Source organism: Neolamprologus multifasciatus, chromosome 23 (assembly GCF_963576455.1).
Source record: "Neolamprologus multifasciatus chromosome 23, fNeoMul1.2, whole genome shotgun sequence".
Lineage (NCBI taxonomy): Eukaryota > Metazoa > Chordata > Actinopteri > Cichliformes > Cichlidae > Neolamprologus > Neolamprologus multifasciatus.
Window position 1 is genome coordinate 2,178,647 of NC_140460.1, and position 20,723 is coordinate 2,199,369.

General features: G+C 41.6%; 2 protein-coding genes across 5 annotated transcripts; both read left to right on the forward strand.

Moving 5' to 3' along the window:
• The first annotated feature begins 119 nt into the window (after window positions 1–119).
• acot11b (acyl-CoA thioesterase 11b) lies at window positions 120–10,741 on the forward strand. Of its 3 annotated transcripts, XM_085151296.1 has the most exons (17): window positions 120–459; window positions 605–647; window positions 1,139–1,337; window positions 2,383–2,452; window positions 2,870–2,930; window positions 3,025–3,126; window positions 3,212–3,368; window positions 3,460–3,613; window positions 5,326–5,445; window positions 5,570–5,708; window positions 5,848–5,903; window positions 6,856–6,922; window positions 7,038–7,121; window positions 7,335–7,468; window positions 9,341–9,472; window positions 9,686–9,812; window positions 9,961–10,741. In XM_085151296.1, exons 3-17 carry the CDS (start codon window positions 1,148–1,150, stop codon window positions 10,117–10,119), a joined length of 1,752 nt encoding a protein of 583 aa, XP_085007422.1. In that variant the 5' UTR covers window positions 120–459; window positions 605–647; window positions 1,139–1,147; the 3' UTR covers window positions 10,120–10,741. The 3 variants fall into 3 exon arrangements, with proteins under 3 accessions (XP_085007422.1, XP_085007421.1, XP_085007423.1); XM_085151295.1 differs by lacking the exon at window positions 605–647 and having other exon boundaries at window positions 121–459; XM_085151297.1 differs by lacking the exon at window positions 605–647 and having other exon boundaries at window positions 129–459; window positions 3,233–3,368.
• A 983-nt stretch (window positions 10,742–11,724) lies between these two features.
• Window positions 11,725–20,627, forward strand: fpgt (fucose-1-phosphate guanylyltransferase). 2 transcript variants are annotated; one of them, XM_085151298.1, is made up of 4 exons: window positions 11,725–12,211; window positions 12,459–12,626; window positions 14,534–14,626; window positions 15,012–20,627. In XM_085151298.1, exons 1-4 carry the CDS (start codon window positions 12,130–12,132, stop codon window positions 16,418–16,420), a joined length of 1,752 nt encoding a protein of 583 aa, XP_085007424.1. In that variant the 5' UTR covers window positions 11,725–12,129; the 3' UTR covers window positions 16,421–20,627. The 2 variants fall into 2 exon arrangements, with proteins under 2 accessions (XP_085007424.1, XP_085007425.1); XM_085151299.1 differs by lacking the exon at window positions 11,725–12,211 and adding an exon at window positions 12,218–12,370.
• The last annotated feature ends 96 nt before the right edge of the window (window positions 20,628–20,723 follow it).

Below are 20,723 nucleotides of genomic sequence, written 5' to 3' on the forward strand. Positions count from 1 at the left end.
CGATTTTTTAAAAAGTATTCTCAAGTAGTCGGGATTTTGTTTTATTAGTTCACACCATTAGTATTTTATGTAATGTGCAATACACACACATACAAAGTTAGTTTTAGTCTTTATTTTTTTTCAGCTACTTATAAAATGAGATGTATCACGTTTTTATTGAATAACGATTTGAATCTCCCAACTTAAAAACATTCACTCTAATTCCACCTTAAACACTAGACCCACTACGGGGGACGGTCTCTCGCCCTCTTTCTCCCTCCAGTGGCGAAACCTTTCACTAAACCTGTGTTGTGTGTGTTTATTTAGTTGTCGTGTTATTCAGGAATGGGTGAAATGAGAAGAGCCACCGCTTTGGGGTCGCTTTGTGCACTTTTTCTGTTGACTTTGTGTTTTGCACAAGACGCTCTTTGGCACTAAACGGACTTTCTGTCGACTTCAGCTTCAGCAGGAAGTTTTCAAGTGAGTAAGCAATTTTCTGTCGTTTGCTTACAACGTCATTAGCGTGATAGCTGTCACAGGATAACACATTTAAATGCTGAAATATTAAATTAAGTGAGACGCTCATTTCAAATCTTGTGTTACTTCTCTACAAATGTGTTTATAGGTCACTACACCCCGGCCATTGATAACTTAAAAAAGAGAGACAGGTGACTAAATGTTCACCCCACTGGAGCAGTAGCTGTGGGCAAACACTTCTATCCCACCAAATACTTTCCACGAATGCCCCCTTTAGTGTAGTGGCATGCCCAGAAATAGTTTGCGTGATAGCGACTTTTAAAAAAAGACGAGTAGCTGCAATTAGGCTACATGTAAATTAGCATAGTTTTAGAACACTTCCTAAAATGCAGCAGAGTTTTAATTTCATAAATATGCATTTCTGCTCCTGTTCCCTGAGTAAGGGGTGAAAAAATGTTGAGCAACACAGAGGACAAACCTAGCTGCAGATTATTTAAAGCTCGCAGTCTTATGCTGCAGTGCTGGACGAAATCAACCTGCAGTTTTCAGGTTTGGTTCTGGGCTTGTTGACTTCACAAATGTTTATAGAATATCACATTTGTTCTGACTTGAATCATATCCATTACGTCTGACACCAAATGTTCAGCTGTAACTTCTTTTTCTGTATTTCCTTTCTGTGGAGTTGTGAGATATGACTTCAGAAAATAAAGATTCAGACACCATGCCGGACTCCCTGCTCATCCAGGAGAGTGGGGAAGTGTACAGAAACCCCACTGAAGTGCAGATGAGTCAGATCGTGCTGCCCTGTCATGCCAATCACTGTGGGGAGCTGAGTGTTGGACAGCTGCTCAAGTGGATGGACTCCACAGCCTGTTTATCTGGTAGGAAAGGATCAGGAAAACTCTCACATGTACAGTTTAATCGGAGATTCTCTTCTCCGATGTGCCTCATTCCAAATGCAGATTAAAGCTGCAAATAAAGGATAAATGATTGCATTAAAATTCTTATGAGCTTTCTGTAACTCTACTCTCGCTCATTAACTCAAACATTTGAATGCAACTGTAACCTTGAACACAGACCATGGTCGCACCATTAACCATCCACCATCATTTCAGCTGAAGTATTGTAGGTGGAAGTAATGGGCATGAGTTAGAGTCTGATCATTGAATTTTTTAAATGTGTTTGATGTTGTTTGTTTTGTAATCGCTGTCACACCCACTATAATCTTCAGTCATGTTACGTGAATGCTCGTATCACAGTGCTGATTTCCTGCACTTTATGGAGCAGAGATATTTGCAAAAATACTCACAGGTTTCAGTGTATCACGAAAAATTGAAACTCGGGGACTCAAATTCTGCTCTTACATAGAAGTCTGAGGGCCACTGCTGCAAAACGCTCTGTCACCCTTAGTGCTGCAGGCCCTTATCACGTGACCTCAGGGATCTGCTGGTGATGCATGGGTGTAAAAGCTCTGCTTGTCCATGCTTTCACAGTCAAAACCAGATTGTTAAAGTGGACTCTGAAATTAGAAATGGTGTGACATGTTAGTACTTAGAAGACTTTGATGCTTTGCAGCAGCTTTCTGAACAGCCTGCAAATGTTCCAAGGAAGTTTTGTTAAAGAAAATTGACAAATTAATTACAATAATCCAGACGTGATGAGATAAACGCCCGAATAACAATCTCCAGTCGTGCCAAATGTTTGATCTGGCAAAGTGTTTATGCCGGATGCCGTATGACGCAACCCCAAAGGGATCTGCACCTCTTTCCAGGATTGAACTAGGGAGCTTTTATTTGTTAGGAAAATGTGTAAACCACTACACTGTGGAGCCACTCAATAAACCACTCTCCCTATAAAATGTAGTATTTTGCACATATGCTTTCTGCTGCACTGCTTAAGTTTTTTGTGTAATCTCTGATCTTCCAGCTGAGAGACATGCAGGTTGTTCCTGTATCACTGCATCGGTGGATGACATTCATTTTGAACACACCATAGGGTAAGGTATTAATCTTAGTACTGACTGCCAAGGTTTAATTCAAACTGAGTAATGACTGCAGAGACAACACGTTGCATGCAGTGCCAGGAGAGGAGAGAAAAAAGGGTCATTTTGGGATAAAATGTCAACTTGAACTCAACTTTTAGTAAAGTTTGAAGGACAAATGCTACTAAACAAGAAAGACAGTTTTACGGTTACAAATCATTAGTTATGATATTCTCCATAAATCTTAATTTAATTTTTTAATCGTTAAAAAATCTGCAATTCTTTCCCATTGCAGATAGCAAGTGATGGCCAAACATGCCTTGATGTTGACTGAAAATTACGTCTCATAGCATAAAGGTTTCAGAGTATGTGCAGTACAAATACTTCTCCTTGTTGACAGTAAAGAATGGCGTCTGTGTCTGTCTCCTCCAGGGTAGGAAAGGTTGTTAATATCATCGCAAAGGTCAACAGAGCCTTTACGTCCAGTATGGAGGTTAGCGGGTGGCACTCTGTGCTTTTGGGATATTTAAACTTTTTATTATTTTAGGGAAGGAATATAATGACTTCAGTGATTCGTTTCATCTCAGGTGGGCATTTTAGTGACTTGTGAGGACCTTTACACCGACAGGCAGTGGAAGGTTTGCCACGCCTTTGCCACCTTTGTTGCCAGAAGGACAGAAGCTGGGAAGGTAAAGAGCGCGGATCAAAATATGGGCAGAGGGGGATTTTAATAAATCTGATTTAACATCTCTGGCTTTTTTCTTTTTAAATTAGTTTTTTGTTATGTCCTCACAGGTACAGCTGAAGCAGGTGATTCCTCACACACAAATGGAGCAGATGGAGTACAGCCTGGCAGCAGAGCGGAGGAGGATGAGGCTCATCCACGCTGAGATTATCACAGACCTACTGAGCAGCAGCACAGCTCAGCTGGGTACAGACATAAGTCTTTACAGCACACGGCACTTAAAAAACAGACATTAAACATCAAACATTAAACGTCCTTGTTTTTGTGCACTCATCAGGAGACTGCCAGGAGTATCAGGATGCTGTGCCAGCTGAGCGGACACGTGTTGAGAGTGTAGAGCTGGTGCTTCCGCCTCATGCCAACCACCAAGTTAGCACTTTTGGGGGCCAGATTATGGCCTGGATGGAAAATGTGGCTACAATTGCAGCAAGGTATGCACAAATCTTTTCTATTTGTATACTTGGGCTGCCACAAACAATTATTTTGATAGTCGACTAGTCACCGATTATTTTTGCGATTAGTTGACTAATCAGATCATCATCCATTGGACGTAAAACGTACAGCTTATTGCACCAGCAGCATCTGCTCTTATATAACTATCGTTAGCTTACAGCTTGAAGTGTTTAAGGTATGTGCAAACTAAAAATAAAGACAAGATGATAGTTTATTAAATTTTAATGAAATTTGCAGATTGTTTCGGTGAAGTTTAATAAACTCCTTGCTATCTAAAATATAACAGGACACCGGAGTAAATTCTCCAGCATCTCACACTTCTGATAATCAGCTGTCTGCTTGACGTTTATTCAGCTGTGTAAAAACTATAACTTTAATCTCAGCCAAACCGATTTACTCAGGAACAAATAAAATACAAAAAAAAAGCCAAACAATAACATTTTAAGTTATCTAAGTGACTTATATATCATGTTTAACCTGAGTAGCGAAAGACTGCGGTGGGTTTGAAAACGATTTGCCGGGAGTCCGGTGTTCTCACGGCTCTAGTTAGCCTAGCCCCCGGCTAGCTATCGAGCTAGTGGCTAACAGACGTCTCCGAAAACGTCGGAGCGCTTTTGAAAATATGTGGTGTCTTGATAAACTGAGCAGATATTTGAGGTTTACACAGCTACATTCTCGCCTGAAAATGTGTTAAACGTTTATTTTGTGACCCAGAAAGAATAATAAGAGTAATATTAAAACTAACTAGCTGCCGCCATTGTTGGAAACTGCGCTGGGCTGCGCTATGAATTCTGGGACACAGCTTCTTCTTCTTCTTCGGGGTTTAACGGCAGCTGGCATCCTTGTACGTGCAGTGCTGCCATCTTCTGTTTCAGTCCGTTATTACACTCTTAAATCCTGCTACTTATTCCTGCGTCTTTTGTGATCTTACAAAGCTTCAAACGACGCGTCGACTATTAAATTAGTCGTCGACGATTTTGATAGTCGACTAATCGTGGCAGCCCTATTGTATACATGTACTTTTTTTCAAACAGCAAAAACATTTGCTAGATTACTAAGAGCTGGATAAAAGCTGCGTTCATTGGCTACTTTATTGAGTACACCTACTGTAAGAATGGTCCAAAAACAATAAGATATCACGTGAGCTTTAGTTCCCTGGATGAAAATCCACAGTTGATGAAAGCGTCCTTTAAACGACTTACTCTGAGTATTGATGCTGTGTGCCCATCTTCTGATTACTTCTTTCAGCAGGATAAAGTGGCACTGAGCATTACAGTGAGTTCACTGGACTCACGTGGGCTCCACAGTAACCAGATCTCAATCCAACAGAGCACCTTTGGGATGTGGTGAAAGGGTAGATTTGCATCATGAATGTTCAGATGCTATCATGTCAATATCAACCAAAATCTACAAAGTTTGAAGGCAGCTCTCAGGACAAAAGGCAATCCAACCTGGTACAATGAAGGTGTACCTAACAAAGTGGCCAGTGAGTGTGTATTATTGTCATGTGTGTTTGGTGGAAGCTAGCGGCACTGCCACACGTATCGATATTCTCATCTAATTGCTGGAAAAAAGGAGATTGAGTTTCCAAAAGATAAACTGTTCTTTGTTTGACAAAAGTTTATTTGTAATGAGGCCAAACAAATCCAATCAAAACTCTGTTTTTCTTCTTCCTTATATGTCGATGCAGTCGCCTGTGTAACGCTCATCCAACCCTGAGGTCCATAGACATGTTCCATTTTCGTGGCCCGTCTCACATCGGCGACCGACTGGTACTGAAAGCTATTGTTAACAATGCCTTCAAGCACAGGTGAAGCGACACATTATTCATTAAATATTCATTAAATATTTAACCTTCTAATTTGTGATTATAACACTCGGAGTGCTGTTTGGATGCATATGTTTTCTTTAACCCACATTCCTGCGCACACTAGCATGGAGGTGGGAGTTTGTGCTGAGGCCTACCAGGGTGGAGAACCTCTGCGCCACATAAATAGTGCCTTTATGACCTTCGAGGTGCTGGACAGTGACAGGAAACCATGCACGCTGCCACGGATACGACCTGAGCCTGTGGTAAGTTATCCGAGTGACTTATTTCTATATTTTTAGAGGCCCTTAGATGAAGGGTGAACTGAAAATAAACTTTTTTTAACATAGTGTACACAGTATACATATTAAGAATTTCAGTGTTAGATCATCTCTTGTTTTACAGGATGGAAAAAGACGCTTTCAAGAAGCTATTGCCAGAAAGAAGATTCGCCTGGATAGGTAAATATCTTCTATCTGGAGGAGCTATTTTTGTGTCATCTTATCTTCTGTCACATTTACGTTGGTAAAGTTATGGTTCCTCACATTTTGAAAAAGGCCAAAATGAGGCCGGTGTACATGCAGATAATTTCGATGAGCCAAAATCGCAGGCTTTGGAGAACTTTAAAGACTCACATATTTTCAGTTTTTGTCAGCAAAGGAGGGCAGGTTTACTCTGAGCTCCGTTTGATGTCTCTGAGAGTAGATATCTCCAGTATCATCATTCCGGTCCACAGCTCTGCACATTGGATCGAAACCTTCAGTTTTTGAGGGCCAACGACTCAGATGAATGTTGGCTTAGCAGGAAGTTGTTTTCAACTGAGGTGGCTGCACAAAGGCCCAGCACAGAATAACTACGAATGATTTTTGCACACTGCAAAGCTGCCCTTCTACAGTAGAGTAGAACAGCTCCCTTTTAAAACAATTAGGGTTGTTTTCTGTTTATGTGTCAGAGTAATGATTGTTGTTTATTGCAGATTGTTTTGTTGACAGCGTACAGGTTAGGCTATTTAATGCTTTGCAATAAATAAATAACCAATAAATCTATTCCCTTACTAAATTAGTTAAATTACATTTTGAACCTTTTGTATGCAATCATGTTGTTAATCATGATGCATTATGAAGCAGTGGAACTGAAACAGTCTCATCACTGGATTTACTTTTTGGTCATATGACCGAATCCATTGTTTACAAGAGTTTGCAGGCGCTAATGACTTGGCAGACCAATGCATCACGGCTGAGCAGACTTTACTGCAGACTCGAGCAGGCATAATGAGTTCATTGTTCAACTCTAAACAGTGCAATCTTTATTCTTCTGTTTGATAACATGATGTGTTGGGTCATTGCTTGTGTTTTTGGTCTTTCTGTAGTGCCCTGAGCTACAGTACATCATTGCTGTACTTCATGTTTACAGGAAATATATCATCTCCTGCAAGCAAACTGAAGTGCCCTTGTCTGTTCCCTGGGATCCAAGTAACCAGGTGTTTGTTTGTTTGTTTGTTTAAATTTTTATCTAATTTTATTTTTGTTTTGTTAACAGAGACACTCGGAGCTCGATGATGCTACTGTATACAAAGTAACGCTTTATATTTTCAGATGTACCTGAGCTACAACAATGTCTCAGCGCTGAAATTAATGGACAACAGGAACAACTGGGTGTTGGCTTCGGAGAAAAATAAGGTCACAAATGTTTGCATGTTCAGGGTAGAGCTCATTGGATTTTCCAGCATTTTGCACAGTTAGTGAGGTGCTCAAAATATGGGTCATAGTGTTTTATGTAGATTTTTTAATATTGCAGAATAGGTCAAGAAAACTATGTTAGCATAACCAGAAATGAATGCTATTTACAGACACTGAACCTGCCTCCTCTTTGTGGACGTCTTTAATTCATAGGTCAGATTGTACACACTGGAGGAAAACCAAATGCTGTGTTTCAAGGTGGAGATGAACGTCAGAGTCTCGGCAGAGCAGACGTTCCATCTGCTGTCAGACCTGAGGAGGAGAAAGGAGTGGGACCAGCATTATGAGTCAGTACTTGGACACATTTGGTATTTAGCAGCATCATCTGAGTTCAGATCCTTTTACTGAGGAGAAAAGTTACTGTCAGTTTAACTATAGAGTGGTAGATACCACAATGAGGTACTGAAAGCTTATGCTCAGAACAATAAATGTTCTGAGAAACGACCCCCCCCCATAACTCATAATGGTATAGTCCACTGACAATTCCCCAAGTAATTTATTTCACAAAAATGAACTGAAGCCAAAGGATGTGTGAAACATTTTTCTTTACTTCTACCACTTGACAGAAAAACACGTTTTGTGTGATTGTACCACTCAAGGCTGATATGGTTTTTGGGACAGCCACATCTTCTAATGCGTGTTTCTGGAGGCAGGAGGTCTGTGCAAAGTGGAATTTATTATAAATCACCAAATTTAACTAGTTTCCAGCAGGTTTGGTTTGATATTTATTTCTGACAGAATTTTCTGATTTCACATCCTCCGCTGACAGGTACTCAGTTGCCACCTCTGCCACGCTATTTAAATAAATCTTGGAAATCCCCCTGACCAGGAGGGTAATGTTAGGCTACGTTCACACTGCAGGTCTTGATGCTCAATTCCAATTTTATGATCAAATCCGATTTTTTTGTCTGCTCGTTCACACTACAAATAAAATGCGACAGCAAACGCGCTCTAGTGTGAACGCTCAAAGCGGCTGCATGCGCAAAAGAAGACGTCACGCACAACGCGCTCTGTTTAGAGCAGTGGTTCTTAACCTGGGTTCGATCGAACCCTAGGGGTTCGGTGGGTCAGTCTCAGGCGTTCGGCAGAGCCTCCGCCATGACATGCGTGGCTCATTTTGTGCACCAGTAAAAAACATATGTATGTCTTGAATTTGAAAAAAATCATATTTTATTTTTCACTAAAGACGGGTTCAGTGAATGCGCATATGAAACTGGTGGGGTTCGGTACCTCCAACAATGTTAAGAACCACTGGTTTAGACCCAGAGCAACAGTATTGTTTGACTGATGGACCTTAATATAAAGACTTCAGACTTCACGTTTCCCAATTTTTGCTTCAAGTTATTTTGTTATTTACATAATAATGTAAATAACCTAATAATGATCCTTATTGCTGTTTTAGAGGAGCGCTGCTTCAAAGGATAGTTGCAGATTTCTGTCAGAATCTGCAGATTATACAGAACAAATAAAATGTTCACGTTTCTCCAACGTTGTCTTCCCAACAGTTTCACTGACATCTACACTGGATGGCCAGGAAGCGTTCGCGATGTCTTCTCCGGCGCTGATAATTGGCGTCTGTCTTGTGTCGGTGACGTAAAAGACGGATTTAATGCGACTTGACCATCAAACAGCAGCTTTCTAAAACATCGGATATGTATCGGATTCAGCACCACATACGAAAGTGACCCAGATCGGATTTGAAAATATCGGATTTGTGCCGTTCACACTGTCACACCATGATCAGATATGGGTCGCATAAGGTCAAAAAAATCGGATTTGATGCGCTTTTGCCTGCAGTGTGAACGTAGCCTTAGATACAGTATTATTCCCATATATTTCCAGCACATAGGCAGTGTGGCTATATGGAAGATAATCTTAGTTTATTGGACAGACTGTTTAATGCATTGCTAATTCATCCTTTAAACAAATACACTAAACAATGTGGCTGACAGACTGTTACATTTACATGTAATCTTTCAATATTCCATTATGGGGCAAAAACACATGCAGCTCTTTATTGCAGTAGAATGAAAACTAACCCACTTATATTCACTGGATATTCAAAATAAACTCAGTGACATAAGCGGATTGTTTAATGTGACATAATGCTCAATAATCTCAAAGCTCTAAACATCCACATCACTGGGTTTCAACTGCAGGGAGTGTGAGGTGATCAACCAGGCAGATGAGGAGGACACCATCTATCGCGTAGCTACACCCTCTGTCACTAAAGGGGGAAAGGGGAAGGACTTCATCTTGCTGGCATCCAGACGGAAGCCCTGTGATTCCAGGTGTGTTGATATGACCTTGCTTGCGTCACGTGATAATTGAGGAAGGTGAGGAAATCCCAAAAAGCTGATTGAACAGAACCAACTTTTTGGGAAAACACTCTGTGCTTCTTGAGTTTCTATTCCACTTATTAACCAGTTGTGGTATTACACTCCCTGCTTCATGTTTGCATTTTCATGAGTTCTCATGACGCTCGCTGCCTTTGTCCATCTCAGAGATCCGTATCTGATCGCTCTACGTTCAGTCACTTTGCCCACTCACCCGCCCACGGACGAGTACACGAGGGGAGAGGTGCTCTGTGCTGGCTTCACAATCTGGGAAGAGTCCAGTTCTGTTACCAAGGTTAGCCAAATGAAAGGGGCACAAACTAACCTGTAGTTGCTGCGCTGCATCTTTATGCTGTAGCTTTAAACAAGTCAGCGCTCCAAAACGAAAGCAAAAAATGGAAAGGGTTAATTATCAGTCACACGCTGTGATTGCTGTGTTTCAGATCACCTACTACAACCAGGCCACACCAGGTGTCCTCCCCTACATTTCCACAGACATTGCGGGCCTCTCCTCAAGCTTTTACAGCGCCTTTTCGGCCTGCAGCCAATTCCTGCTGGCCAACAAGGATAGCTTGGCTGCTCTGCCGCCCTCTGTGCTGTGACACCAGTATTACCACAGTCTACTGAGACAACAAGGAGCATCGGGAGGAAAGAACAGGATCAGCCCTCTTTGTTCGTCCCATTTCTTGTAAAGGTGCCAGTAAAGTCCAACGTTAACTTTGAAATGCTGAGATTATAAAAGGCATTGGGTTTGTAGAAGCTTCTACTTGTTTGCACCAGTAATAAAGGTGCAGTAACGGTACACTATACTTTCAATGTTGGATTTGAATCCTCTTAGAGCCTAAACCTTCTGTGCAATATTAATTTATAGATGAATGGATCAGTTTTTGGTACGTAGTTTAAAATATTTAACAGAATCTCATTGTTTATCTTTAGACAGCCATGTTTTTATTGGCACGGCCAGTTGTTACGAAAAAAAAGAAAAATTGAAATGTTCAGTTTTCTTTGTGTATTTTGTATCACCTCGAATAAAGTCTGAACTGTTGATTAAACCTTCGAATGATGGAGCTAATATGTACATTTCATGTGTAATGATGCTGTATATTTTTTCTAGTCCACAATGTATAGTTTTGCACAAATGTAATTGAACTGATTGTGTCGTATGTGGACGCTTGATGGTCAAGAATCTTAAATCATGATTGAACTGAAACAATAAACTTAAAATGTGATTGTGCTTATTTGAACTATTTTATTGTTGCTCACTTCCTGCTGGTTTCTTGACCATTCTTAAATGAACAGAAAGAAAATCAGAGGAAACAATAACTCAAAGTATTCCACTGGAAGCTTCTAGTGTTGTAACAGCTGCACGAGGCCAGCAAAGTAGAATAAAAAGCCGTCTGTGAACAATCTAATCTGGCAGGAGTCGGTTATGCTGTTTTCCAGGTATTTTTGCTTGACACAATCATTCAGTTATGCTCATGCTAAATAAAGGGGTGAACACAAGGATAAAAAAGACAATCTGCATATAAAACGGTGTAGTCTGAACTGTAGAATTTCAGGAAATTTGAATTGTAGCAGACTCAAACAAGACTGGATTTCAGTAAAACAAATGATGCAAAGATTCCTGGATTATTATCTTATTACAGCTCAAAACTATCTGCTCTGCACGGCACTGAAACTTGACATTTGATGTCCTTGTTTCAGATTGGGGAGATACCAGCATTGTTGCTGTGTAACAGTAGAAATGCAGCATAGCTCTAACCTGTATCCGGAGCCTTTATGTCTCCATCACACATCACTTGGAGCAAGCATGCATCCTCTGGATGAATCTCTTCTACAGACTGGCGTAACAACACATGTTGGATCTCATGTCATGTTTCTGGATGAAGGATGTGATGTTTCCTGAGTGCACAGTATTCAACCAAAGCATCTCCTAAGATCACTGAGGAGTTGCTGTTACAATTATAAATACAGATATATCCATAGTATATGTTCCTTTTTATTATAATTATTTTTGCTATTAATTAATCTATAATTTTGTAGAGTAATATGTAGCAGTAATCTTTGTTCATCTTTTAAGAGACCATGATAATTGGTCCTTTAGTTTTCCTTTAGCCTAATGTCAAGGCCTTTTTGGCAACCAGTCTAAATTTACACTTATGATATGTTGGAGATACAGGACTCCATTTGTTTAATGTTAAAACGACTCAGCAGGAATGCAGCTTGTAGGGTCAGTGTTCAGGGCAGCAGGCTATCACTCAGGCCAGAAATAGGTGCTTAGTATCGATCCTGGTACTGTTGTGATTTTGAGTGAGTAGAAACAACTGAAAACAACTTAATGTAACCGGTGTGTTCCTGCGTTGAGTCTGACAGTGAAATGTAAAAAGAAAGTAAATAACTCTCCCGCTCCAGCTCCTATAACCAAATGTAAACAGTTGGGACGAGAATTAGCATAAACCACTACAACTGCCAAGCTAACAAGACGTATCTGTTCACGCTAGCATTAGCAGTGCTATATACACATACGCGGCACTCGAGTACCACATATTGACAGCATCTAGTAAAGACAGACGTAATGATGACAACAATGAACTAAAACACACGCTCGTTGAATGGACTTACTGGACTTACTCGAGGGCTCCGACTTCCTCCTCCCATTGGATAGCGCAACGAGCCATGTGACCAAACCCGGAAGTAAGAGACTGTCATTCCGTGGTGGAATATATATTAGAAATACTTCATTCTAGTTTCTATATTTAATTTGTATCAGAAACGAAAGTATGAGCCACGACTGTACAAGGAGGCTTCAAACTGCTACAAGAAAAAAACTCAGAAAATTTAACTCTCTGCGTGGTGAGATTAAATGTCAATGATCTGACTCAATGTGCCTCGAAGTTTAGTCAAAGTAGCTATGAATGCTTTTTTTCCTGTTTACCTGAAGGTCGAGAGGTGCAGCCTGGTGAGTTTTGGGATGTAGTGGTTGTGACTGCTGTGGACGGGAGTCAGAGAAAAGCGTATGAGCTGCAAATCAGCGAGAAAGTTGACAGAAAAGAGCTTCCTGTTGGAGTTCACTACAAAGTCTTCTCAGATCCTCCTGGGCCGAAAATAGGTGAGCTAGTACTACCTTATCGTCATCATCATCATCATCATTATTATTATTATTATTATTATTAGTAGTAGTAGTAGTTAACGAAATGCATCACCTTTTTTACTGCATGGATAGAGCCTTGTAAATGATGATGATGTCACATATACACATCAGTGACTGTACAGATTAAACATTTTACAGTTTTACAACTGTTTACGTTCACTGCCGCCATCTTGGATTGTTAACTCGGGGCAGGCAGACTTTCCAGAGTCAGTACTGTATGTCCACGATGTCCACAAAACGTTTTGCACCGTCAAAAAATAAAATTGGCTACTTGATTTCACCTATCACTGGTTATTTTTAGAACATAACACCCGCGATAAACAAGGGACCGCTGAGAAATATAACATTTGAATCCCTTTTCTCTTTTGCTCTGAGGCGCGGGGGGAAATATCGACAAGTCGATGAACATCATTTACAGATATATTGGGTAAATGCCCGAGACATCTATAGAAATGTAAATCGCCGCTTGATTTATTCATTTGCTTAACTTGTTTTGGACCGTAAACGGCGCGAATAGGACACCGGAAACAAAGCTCCCCACAGGAGTTTCCGCACCGGAAGTAGCATATGCTAACGTGCACATAGTCAATTCTGACTGGGAACTCGGAAAGTCCGACTTCTGGTTTATCAGGAACAGCTCTACAGTTTGAGATACATTAATAAAACTTGGCACACACTTCCCAAGATGTACAAAAAAGTCTATGGTCCACCTTGACCTACCCAACAGGAAGACAAACATTTTGAATTAAAGATGAAATTTTGGTGGTTTCTAAGATTTATACTTTTTCAAACTCCTCTTATGGAATTTAATGGATAAATTTCATGTTTGCTCAGTCTAAACGACGGACATCAGCGATTCCAAAAGCTTTGGAAGAAATTGTGAAGCTTTTCAGAACACAACATTTTTAAATGTACATCGTCCAATCTGGAGTCTGGAGACACATATGTGCCAATATTGGGTCACACTTATGGGGCCTCCCAGTGGCACCTGGAAATCAGCAGTAGGTGACAATCATCATCCCATGTACCAGAAATTTTAATTGGTGGCTCAGCGCATGATGACTTGACACATAGTTAGTGGGTATTCTATATCAGCGGTCCCCAACCTTTTTTGCGCCACGCACCAATTTATGTCCTACAATATTTTCACGGACCAGCCTTTAAGGTGCTGATAAATGCAACAAAATAAAACAGGTACCAGTACAAAAAAAAAAGATTTATTCATAACACACAAAATAACGATAAAAACCCTGAAAACCATAAATTTCGCACCCGAGCCTCAACTCTCGCGGCCCGGTGCCAAATAACTCATGGACCGGTCCATGGCCCTGGGATTGGGGACCGCTGTTCTACATCACGACCTAGTGGGTATAAGTGTTCAGAAGCTAAATGACACAACACCCGATTAGCATCCACATGACCATGTGACACTGCTCAGTCACGGCAGACCAGAGCTTTAACTCAGCTTGAACACAGCATGGCGGGGCGATTGTGGCTCAAGAGTTGGGAATTTGCCCTGTAATTGGAAGGTTGCCGATTCGAGCACCGGCTCGTGTCCTTGGGCAAGACACTTCACCCGTTGCCTACTGGTGGTGGTCAGAGGGTCCGGTGGCGCCACTGTCCGGCAGCCTCGCCTCTGTCAGTGCGCCCCAGGGTGGCTGTGGCTACAATGTAGCTGCCATCACCAGTGTGTGGATGGGTGGATGACTGGTTGTGTAAAGCGCTTTACAAATACAGGCCATTACCATTACCATGGCTCAAAGGCAGGATGCTTGGACGTGCGCTAGGGTACAAGGGCCCTCTTATTACTGCTTGCAGCTTTAGTTATTATTATTGTTGTTATTATTACTCCTTGTCTTTTTAAGGGAATGGGGGCTCCACTCTGTACGCACTGCAGCAACTAAATGACATCTATGGAAAGTCTCTGGGCAGACTGAGAGTAATCCTGATTCATGCAGGTATTTCTTATTTTTCATTCTTAAATGTGAAAAATGATCTCGTCCTTCTTCTTCTTCTTCTTTGGCTTCTTTTGGCTTCTCACTTTACATTTTCAGTAGGCTTCTACTTGTTTACTCCAGTATGAGCTGCTTTAACTGTCAGCATATTTCACTTCTACACAAAATCTAAAACACAGAATGGAAATGTTACCAAGTCACCTAATAAAATATCTGTTATGCATTTCCACCCATATTTATGATTATATGAGTTTGAAGTTAGGGCCTTCAAATGAAAGTGTTTGGTCTGATTGTTCCACTGTAAATTACAGTAATGCTCACGTATTTTATAAAATGCAACATACTTTATTTAATTAATTCTCACCTTTAAATCGCCTCCTTCTTCCAGGGGGGTTCAGTCAGCGTTTGCCCAGTGCCAGCGCTCTGGGAAAGATCTTCATGGCTGTGCCTTTGGGTGACCCCATCTTTCAGATGCTGGAGCTCAAACTAGCCATGTATGTGGATTTCCCATCACAAATGAAGCCTGGTGTTTTAGTGACCTGTGCAGATGACATAGAGCTCTACAGTATAGCAGAGGAGGAGAGTGTTAAGTTTGATAAACCTGGCTTTACAGCTTTAGCCCACCCCTCCCCGCTCTCAGTAGGAACCACCCACGGCGTTTTTGTGTTGGATCCACATGAAAAATCTTCGTACTCAGAAATGGAGAATGCTTCCTGCCTGCACTTCCTGCACAAGCCAAGCATTGATAAGATGCGAGGAAGTGGAGCTGTGTGTAAGCAGCAGAGTGGTTTGTTTACTGATTCTGAGTTTGTCTACACAGACAGTACCTATTATGTGGACTTTGATACTGCAAAGTCTCTTCTTAATGTGCTGACAGAGTTGGGGCCGTTGAGCTGTGAGATAGATGCATACGGGGACTTTCTTCAAGCACTGGGCTCTAAGGCCACAATAGAATACACCAACAACACTGCTAATGTCACCAAAGAGGAGAGCAGTCTGGTGGAAATCCGCCAGAAGATCTTCCACCTTCTCAAAGGGACTCCCCTGAATGTCATTCTTCTCAACAACTCCAAGTTTTATCACATTGGAACCACCTCAGAATACCTCTTTCACCTCGCTGAGCACACAGCTCTGAGGGACGAGCTGGGTCTCCTGTCGTCTGCCTTCAGCGTGCCCGTGAATGAAAACCCCGAGGGCTCCTCTGGCTGCTGCATTATGTACAGTGTCCTCAATCCCAGTTGCTCTGTGGGTGCTGGATCAGTGGTGGAGTACTCCAGACTGGGAGCAGGAGTGTCTGTGGGTAAAGGCTCCATCATCAGCAGCTGCTGGGTCAGTCCAGGCATGTCAGTGCCCGATGAAGCCTTCATGCACTCCCTTTGTGTGAACCACCACGGCCAAACCAGCTTTGTTACTGTCTTCTTTGGGATTAATGACAATCTCAAGTACACTGTGGGCACTCCTGCATATATGGAAAAGCTAAAGTTTTTTGGGTTCACCCTGGAAAAGTGTCTGTCCATGTGGGGGATGGAGAAGGAAGTCCTGAGGTTCTCTGGTGATGCATCCAACTGTAATTTGTGGAACGCTTGTTTGTTTCCAGTTTGCTCTGACCAGCAAAGCTCTTTCTTAACATCTCTCAACATGCTGCAGGCCATCCAGAGTGCTTCTACAAGCCCCCTACCCAAAGACACAAAGCTAATGTCGATGCAGGAGTGTTTACAATCTAAGAACCTGGAGGAGATGTTGGAGCTCAGGAAGGGACTATATAATGACATCATAAAGGGGAGAGTGAGCAGCTAAAATGACGATGTTTATGCATATTTAGTTCATATGTAAAGTTTAATTATGTCTGTATGAGTCCTGATGATGATACAATGGTTAATTGTTTTTTTTTTTTTTTTTTTTAAACAATCTGCAATTGACCCTGTGCACGAGAAAATGCTAACTTCCTGGTTTGAGACCGGATGTGGGGTTGTACATTTCCGGTAGCTTTACTTTGTGGTCAATCGCTACTGCGAAGATATCCTCCAAAATCATGTCCAAAACTAGAAAACGGAACGATCGCGTTAAGTTACAAAGAGCAGAAGGTGGGAACACTCACCACTGTTGTGTCATAAAAATCTAATGATCAATTTTGACGTTTAAAGAGTTTAGATCGATCAGTTGTTTACATCACTCAACACATCGTCCACATTCAGAAGCACATCTCTGTATAGTGACTGGTCTCATGATTTAAACAGGCAAATGTTCAGCATTCAAACTACAGGTGAACAATAGTCAAACCAGATGTTTTCCCCGTTATGTCGATATCAGCTCGTCAAGTACACACCTACACAGCATGTTAACAAACCGTGAAAAAAAGCCACACAAAAAATTAATGATTGCTGGTAACGGTTTCTATTAGGGGTGCAACGATACTCGTATCGATATCGAACCGTTCGATACAGTGCTTTCGGTTCGGTACGCATATGTATCGAACGATACAACATTTTTAATTTATTTTATCAACTTTCCTTCTGATGATGCTGTCTGTGTTGAGCGCTCAGTGGATCTGCGCTCGACAGTGCAGCCTAGGCGGAGTAGTCGAACACAGATTCACTGAGCGCAGGGCAAGCTAGCGAGACAGAAGCTAGGCTAGTTGCAACATGGCAAATTGAACCTCCCCCACCCTCATTCAGATCTGGCGTTTGGAACTATTTTGGTTTTCATGTGATGTATGACCCTGAAGGTAAGCCTGTCATGGACAAAAGTAAAACAGTATGTTGGATGTGCCAGCAATGCTCAATTGGTGGGAACTAGTGTGTTAGCGCAGTTAGCTCGTTAATGTGTTGACGTCTTCCAGCCCCACTCATGAGGTGATCCGCGGTAGCTCGTTAACGGAGATTTGCCGTGTTGTGACGTTAATGTCATTTCAGATTTACGCTGACAGCACTAGTGGGAACACAACCAATATGACTGCACATTTACTCTGACATCATCCTAGTGCAAAGACAAGTGGAAGCAGAGAAAAACAACAAGCAGCATGCTACAAACTTTACCCGAGTCATTTAGACAGCCGTTAGCACACGATTCTCCTTATGGGGACCTGATATGTTTAATATGCTGCTGAGAATATAGCCCAGAAGAAGCGTATAGTATAGCTTTTATTTTGGAAAGAGACATTTCTCCATAATAAACTCTCTTTTCCAAAGATGAGTGATTCCTCAATCAGATACAGGGCTCGCAAAATCGCTAGCCCGACGGGGCTTTTTTCCAGTCGGGCTACCAAAATCTATCTCTGCCCTGCCCGTCGGCCTATCCTAGGAAGGAAAAATATATGTCAATGCTTTTGCATTCTTTTGGAAATGTAGCTGGGTAATTATGTCATTGGCATCGGCCACTGTCAATATGTGACATACTGAAATCGCGTTTGAATTTGCGCTTGTTTTTTGCTTTCACTTTGCAATCGCGTGAACTGTGTATAGAGAGCGACAGTACTGATTGGTGAGTGATGATAATTTGCGCACCAATTCCTCTGACATCGTCTTATCAATCGTTAGCTTACTATGCAAACATGACAAGTGAAATCTCCCGCAGCTTAAACATGTGAGAGGTTGATCGCGCAGAGAATCGCTGAGCGTTATGTTAGTGCGTGTGTAAAAGCAGCAGGATATATATTTTAGTTCTGCTGAGCCAAATAAGACAGGTCAGCGTGAAGAAGTGACAGCCAAAGAAAAGCTTACCACAAAACGGAAAGGTTATGACAAATCAGACTATAAGGAAAAAAGAAAGTGCAGCTTTATGGTTTCATGGACAAAAGAATTTCTGTGGCTGCAATATGACGAGCTAAATAACCAGGGCTGCACATAAGTGGTCCGCAGGTGCGCATTCGCTGTCAAAATAAAAACCCGCACAAGATAAGAAGTTGCAACGCGTGTTTGCGTACATAAGATTTTCAGGAGGACAGACATTTGTTTAGAACTCTTAAAGATGTCGAAGAAGCTCCTTTAAGCAGTTACTGTGATGTTCCTCCACCTCCAAAGAAATGTCAGAAGGAGTCCGAACCACAAAAGAAGCGCGTATTCTCTGAAAAGTGGTTGCAGGAGGTGAGCTGGCTTCAAACAAATGATGAACGCACAGAGATGTGGTGCAGAATGTGCCGTGAAAATTTAATAAATGACAAATTAATAAAAAGGCATGAACATTTTTTTTGTATCGAAAAAATATCGAACCGTGACACCAAAGTATCGAACCGAACCGAACCGTGAATTTTGTGTATCGTTGCACCCCTAGTTTCTATACATTAGTATTTACGAAGGGTATGTTGTGACTTACCTTCAAAATTACAGCGGTCCCTCGCTATAACGCGGTTCACCTTTCACCTCGCTGTTTCGCAGATTTTTTAGTGCAAGTTTGCATGCTTTTTTACGTCCTGCGTCCTGATCGCTGCAGACGATCTCCTCCGTCTCTCCTGTACAGTACAGAATCGCTGCATCTATCGCTAGCAGTGTGACTCTGAAGTGCAGTGCTGGATGTCCACGATGTACACGAAACGTTTTGCACCGTCAAAAAATACAATTGGCTACTTGATTTCACCTATCGCTGGTTATTTTTAGAACATAACACCCGCGATAAACGAGGGACCGCTGAGAAATATAACATTTGAATCCATTTTCTCTTTTCCCCTGAGGCGCGGGAGAAAAATATCGACAAGTCGATGAACATCATTTACAGATATATTGGGTAAATGCCCGAGACATCTATAGAAATGTAAATCGCCGCTTGATTTATTCATTTGCTTAACTTGTTTTGGACCGTAAACAGGGCGCGAATAGGACACCGGAAACAAAGCTCCCCACAGGAGTTTCCGCACCGGAAGTAGCATATGCTAACGTGCACATAGTCAATACAAGCTTTTTATAAACATGGGGAGGGCTCCATCCAATTTAATTTGGTAAAGCTTTACTTTTTTTTCCTTCCCCCCTCTGGACAATACCAATATCACCTGAACTTTTACCCCTTACGAGCCTACCAGGAACGATCCTTGAAGCTCTTTTCTGAACGGAACAATTTCTGTCATATTTCAGGCCTATAGAACAAAATAACTGTGTTTGCATCAGAAGTTCGTGAAGGTCATCTCTACCCTTGGGAAAAAGACAGAATGTCTTCTAATAGTCGTCAAACCACATCTACATTGATATATAACCAGGTGTCAAAACTGTTCATTAGAGGTACAGGGAGGCTTGTCTTTATGGGGAAAAGGGTTAGAAGGACACGATCAGGACAGTAAAACCAAAGGCGAACTTCAGTCTTCTGTAAAACTTGATAAAAATGAGACAAATGTGAAATAAAGGACAAAAACAAACCTGAAAGAGTGCTGCTGCTTTTCTCTCAGTTCAAAGGTGTCTGATTATTCTCTTCTGACCTCTGGCATCAAAGAGGCATTTTCACCCAGAGAACTGCAGCTTACTGTTTCTTATTTCACACCATCCTCTGTCAATCAGCATATCAGCTGTTTCTGAAACACTCAGACCTGCTTGGCCACCTTCCAGTACTTAAACCACTTTTCTTCCCCATTTTGATGCTCAGTTTGAACTTCAGCGGCTCGTCTTCACCGTGTCTTTAATGCATTGAGTTGCTGCCATGTTTTTGCTTTAGATGTTTGTATTAATGAGCAGTTGATTTAATATAGTGGCTGGTTAGTGTATATTTTTAATTAATTAATGGGGCGACCGTGGCTCAGGGGGTTGGGAAGTGTATCTGTAACCGGAAGGTCGCCGGTTCGATCCCTGGGCTCTCTGTCCTGGTCATTGTGTCCTTGGGCAGAGACACTTTACCCTACCGGTGTTGGCCAGAGGGGCCGATGGTGCGATATGGCAGCCTCGCTTCTGTCAGCCTGCCCCAGGGCAGCTGTGGCTACAACTGTAGCTGCCTCCACCAGTGTGTGAATGTGAGAGTGAATGAATAGTGGCATTGTAAAGCGCTTTGGGTGCCTTGAAAAGCGCTATATAAATCCAATCCATTATTATTATTATTAATAATATAGAAAGGTGACAAAACAAAGCAAAATTATAGTCCACCTTAATATTAAATAGTTATAATACTTTTGTACATTTTTTATGAA

Bases quoted from the DNA above. Each gene is read 5' to 3' on its own strand.
- fpgt (XM_085151298.1), top strand. From the start codon at position 12,130: ATGGACTTACTGGACTTACTCGAGGGCTCCGACTTCCTCCTCCCATTG. The intron at 12,627-14,533 runs GTGAGCTAGTAC...TGTCTTTTTAAG, and splicing joins TCCTCCTGGGCCGAAAATAG to GGAATGGGGGCTCCACTCTG. The intron at 14,627-15,011 runs GTATTTCTTATT...TCCTTCTTCCAG, and splicing joins AGTAATCCTGATTCATGCAG to GGGGGTTCAGTCAGCGTTTG.
- acot11b (XM_085151296.1), top strand. From the start codon at position 1,148: ATGACTTCAGAAAATAAAGATTCAGACACCATGCCGGACTCCCTGCTC. The intron at 2,931-3,024 runs GTTAGCGGGTGG...GTTTCATCTCAG, and splicing joins CCTTTACGTCCAGTATGGAG to GTGGGCATTTTAGTGACTTG. The intron at 3,127-3,211 runs GTAAAGAGCGCG...TTTTTAAATTAG, and splicing joins GAAGGACAGAAGCTGGGAAG to TTTTTTGTTATGTCCTCACA.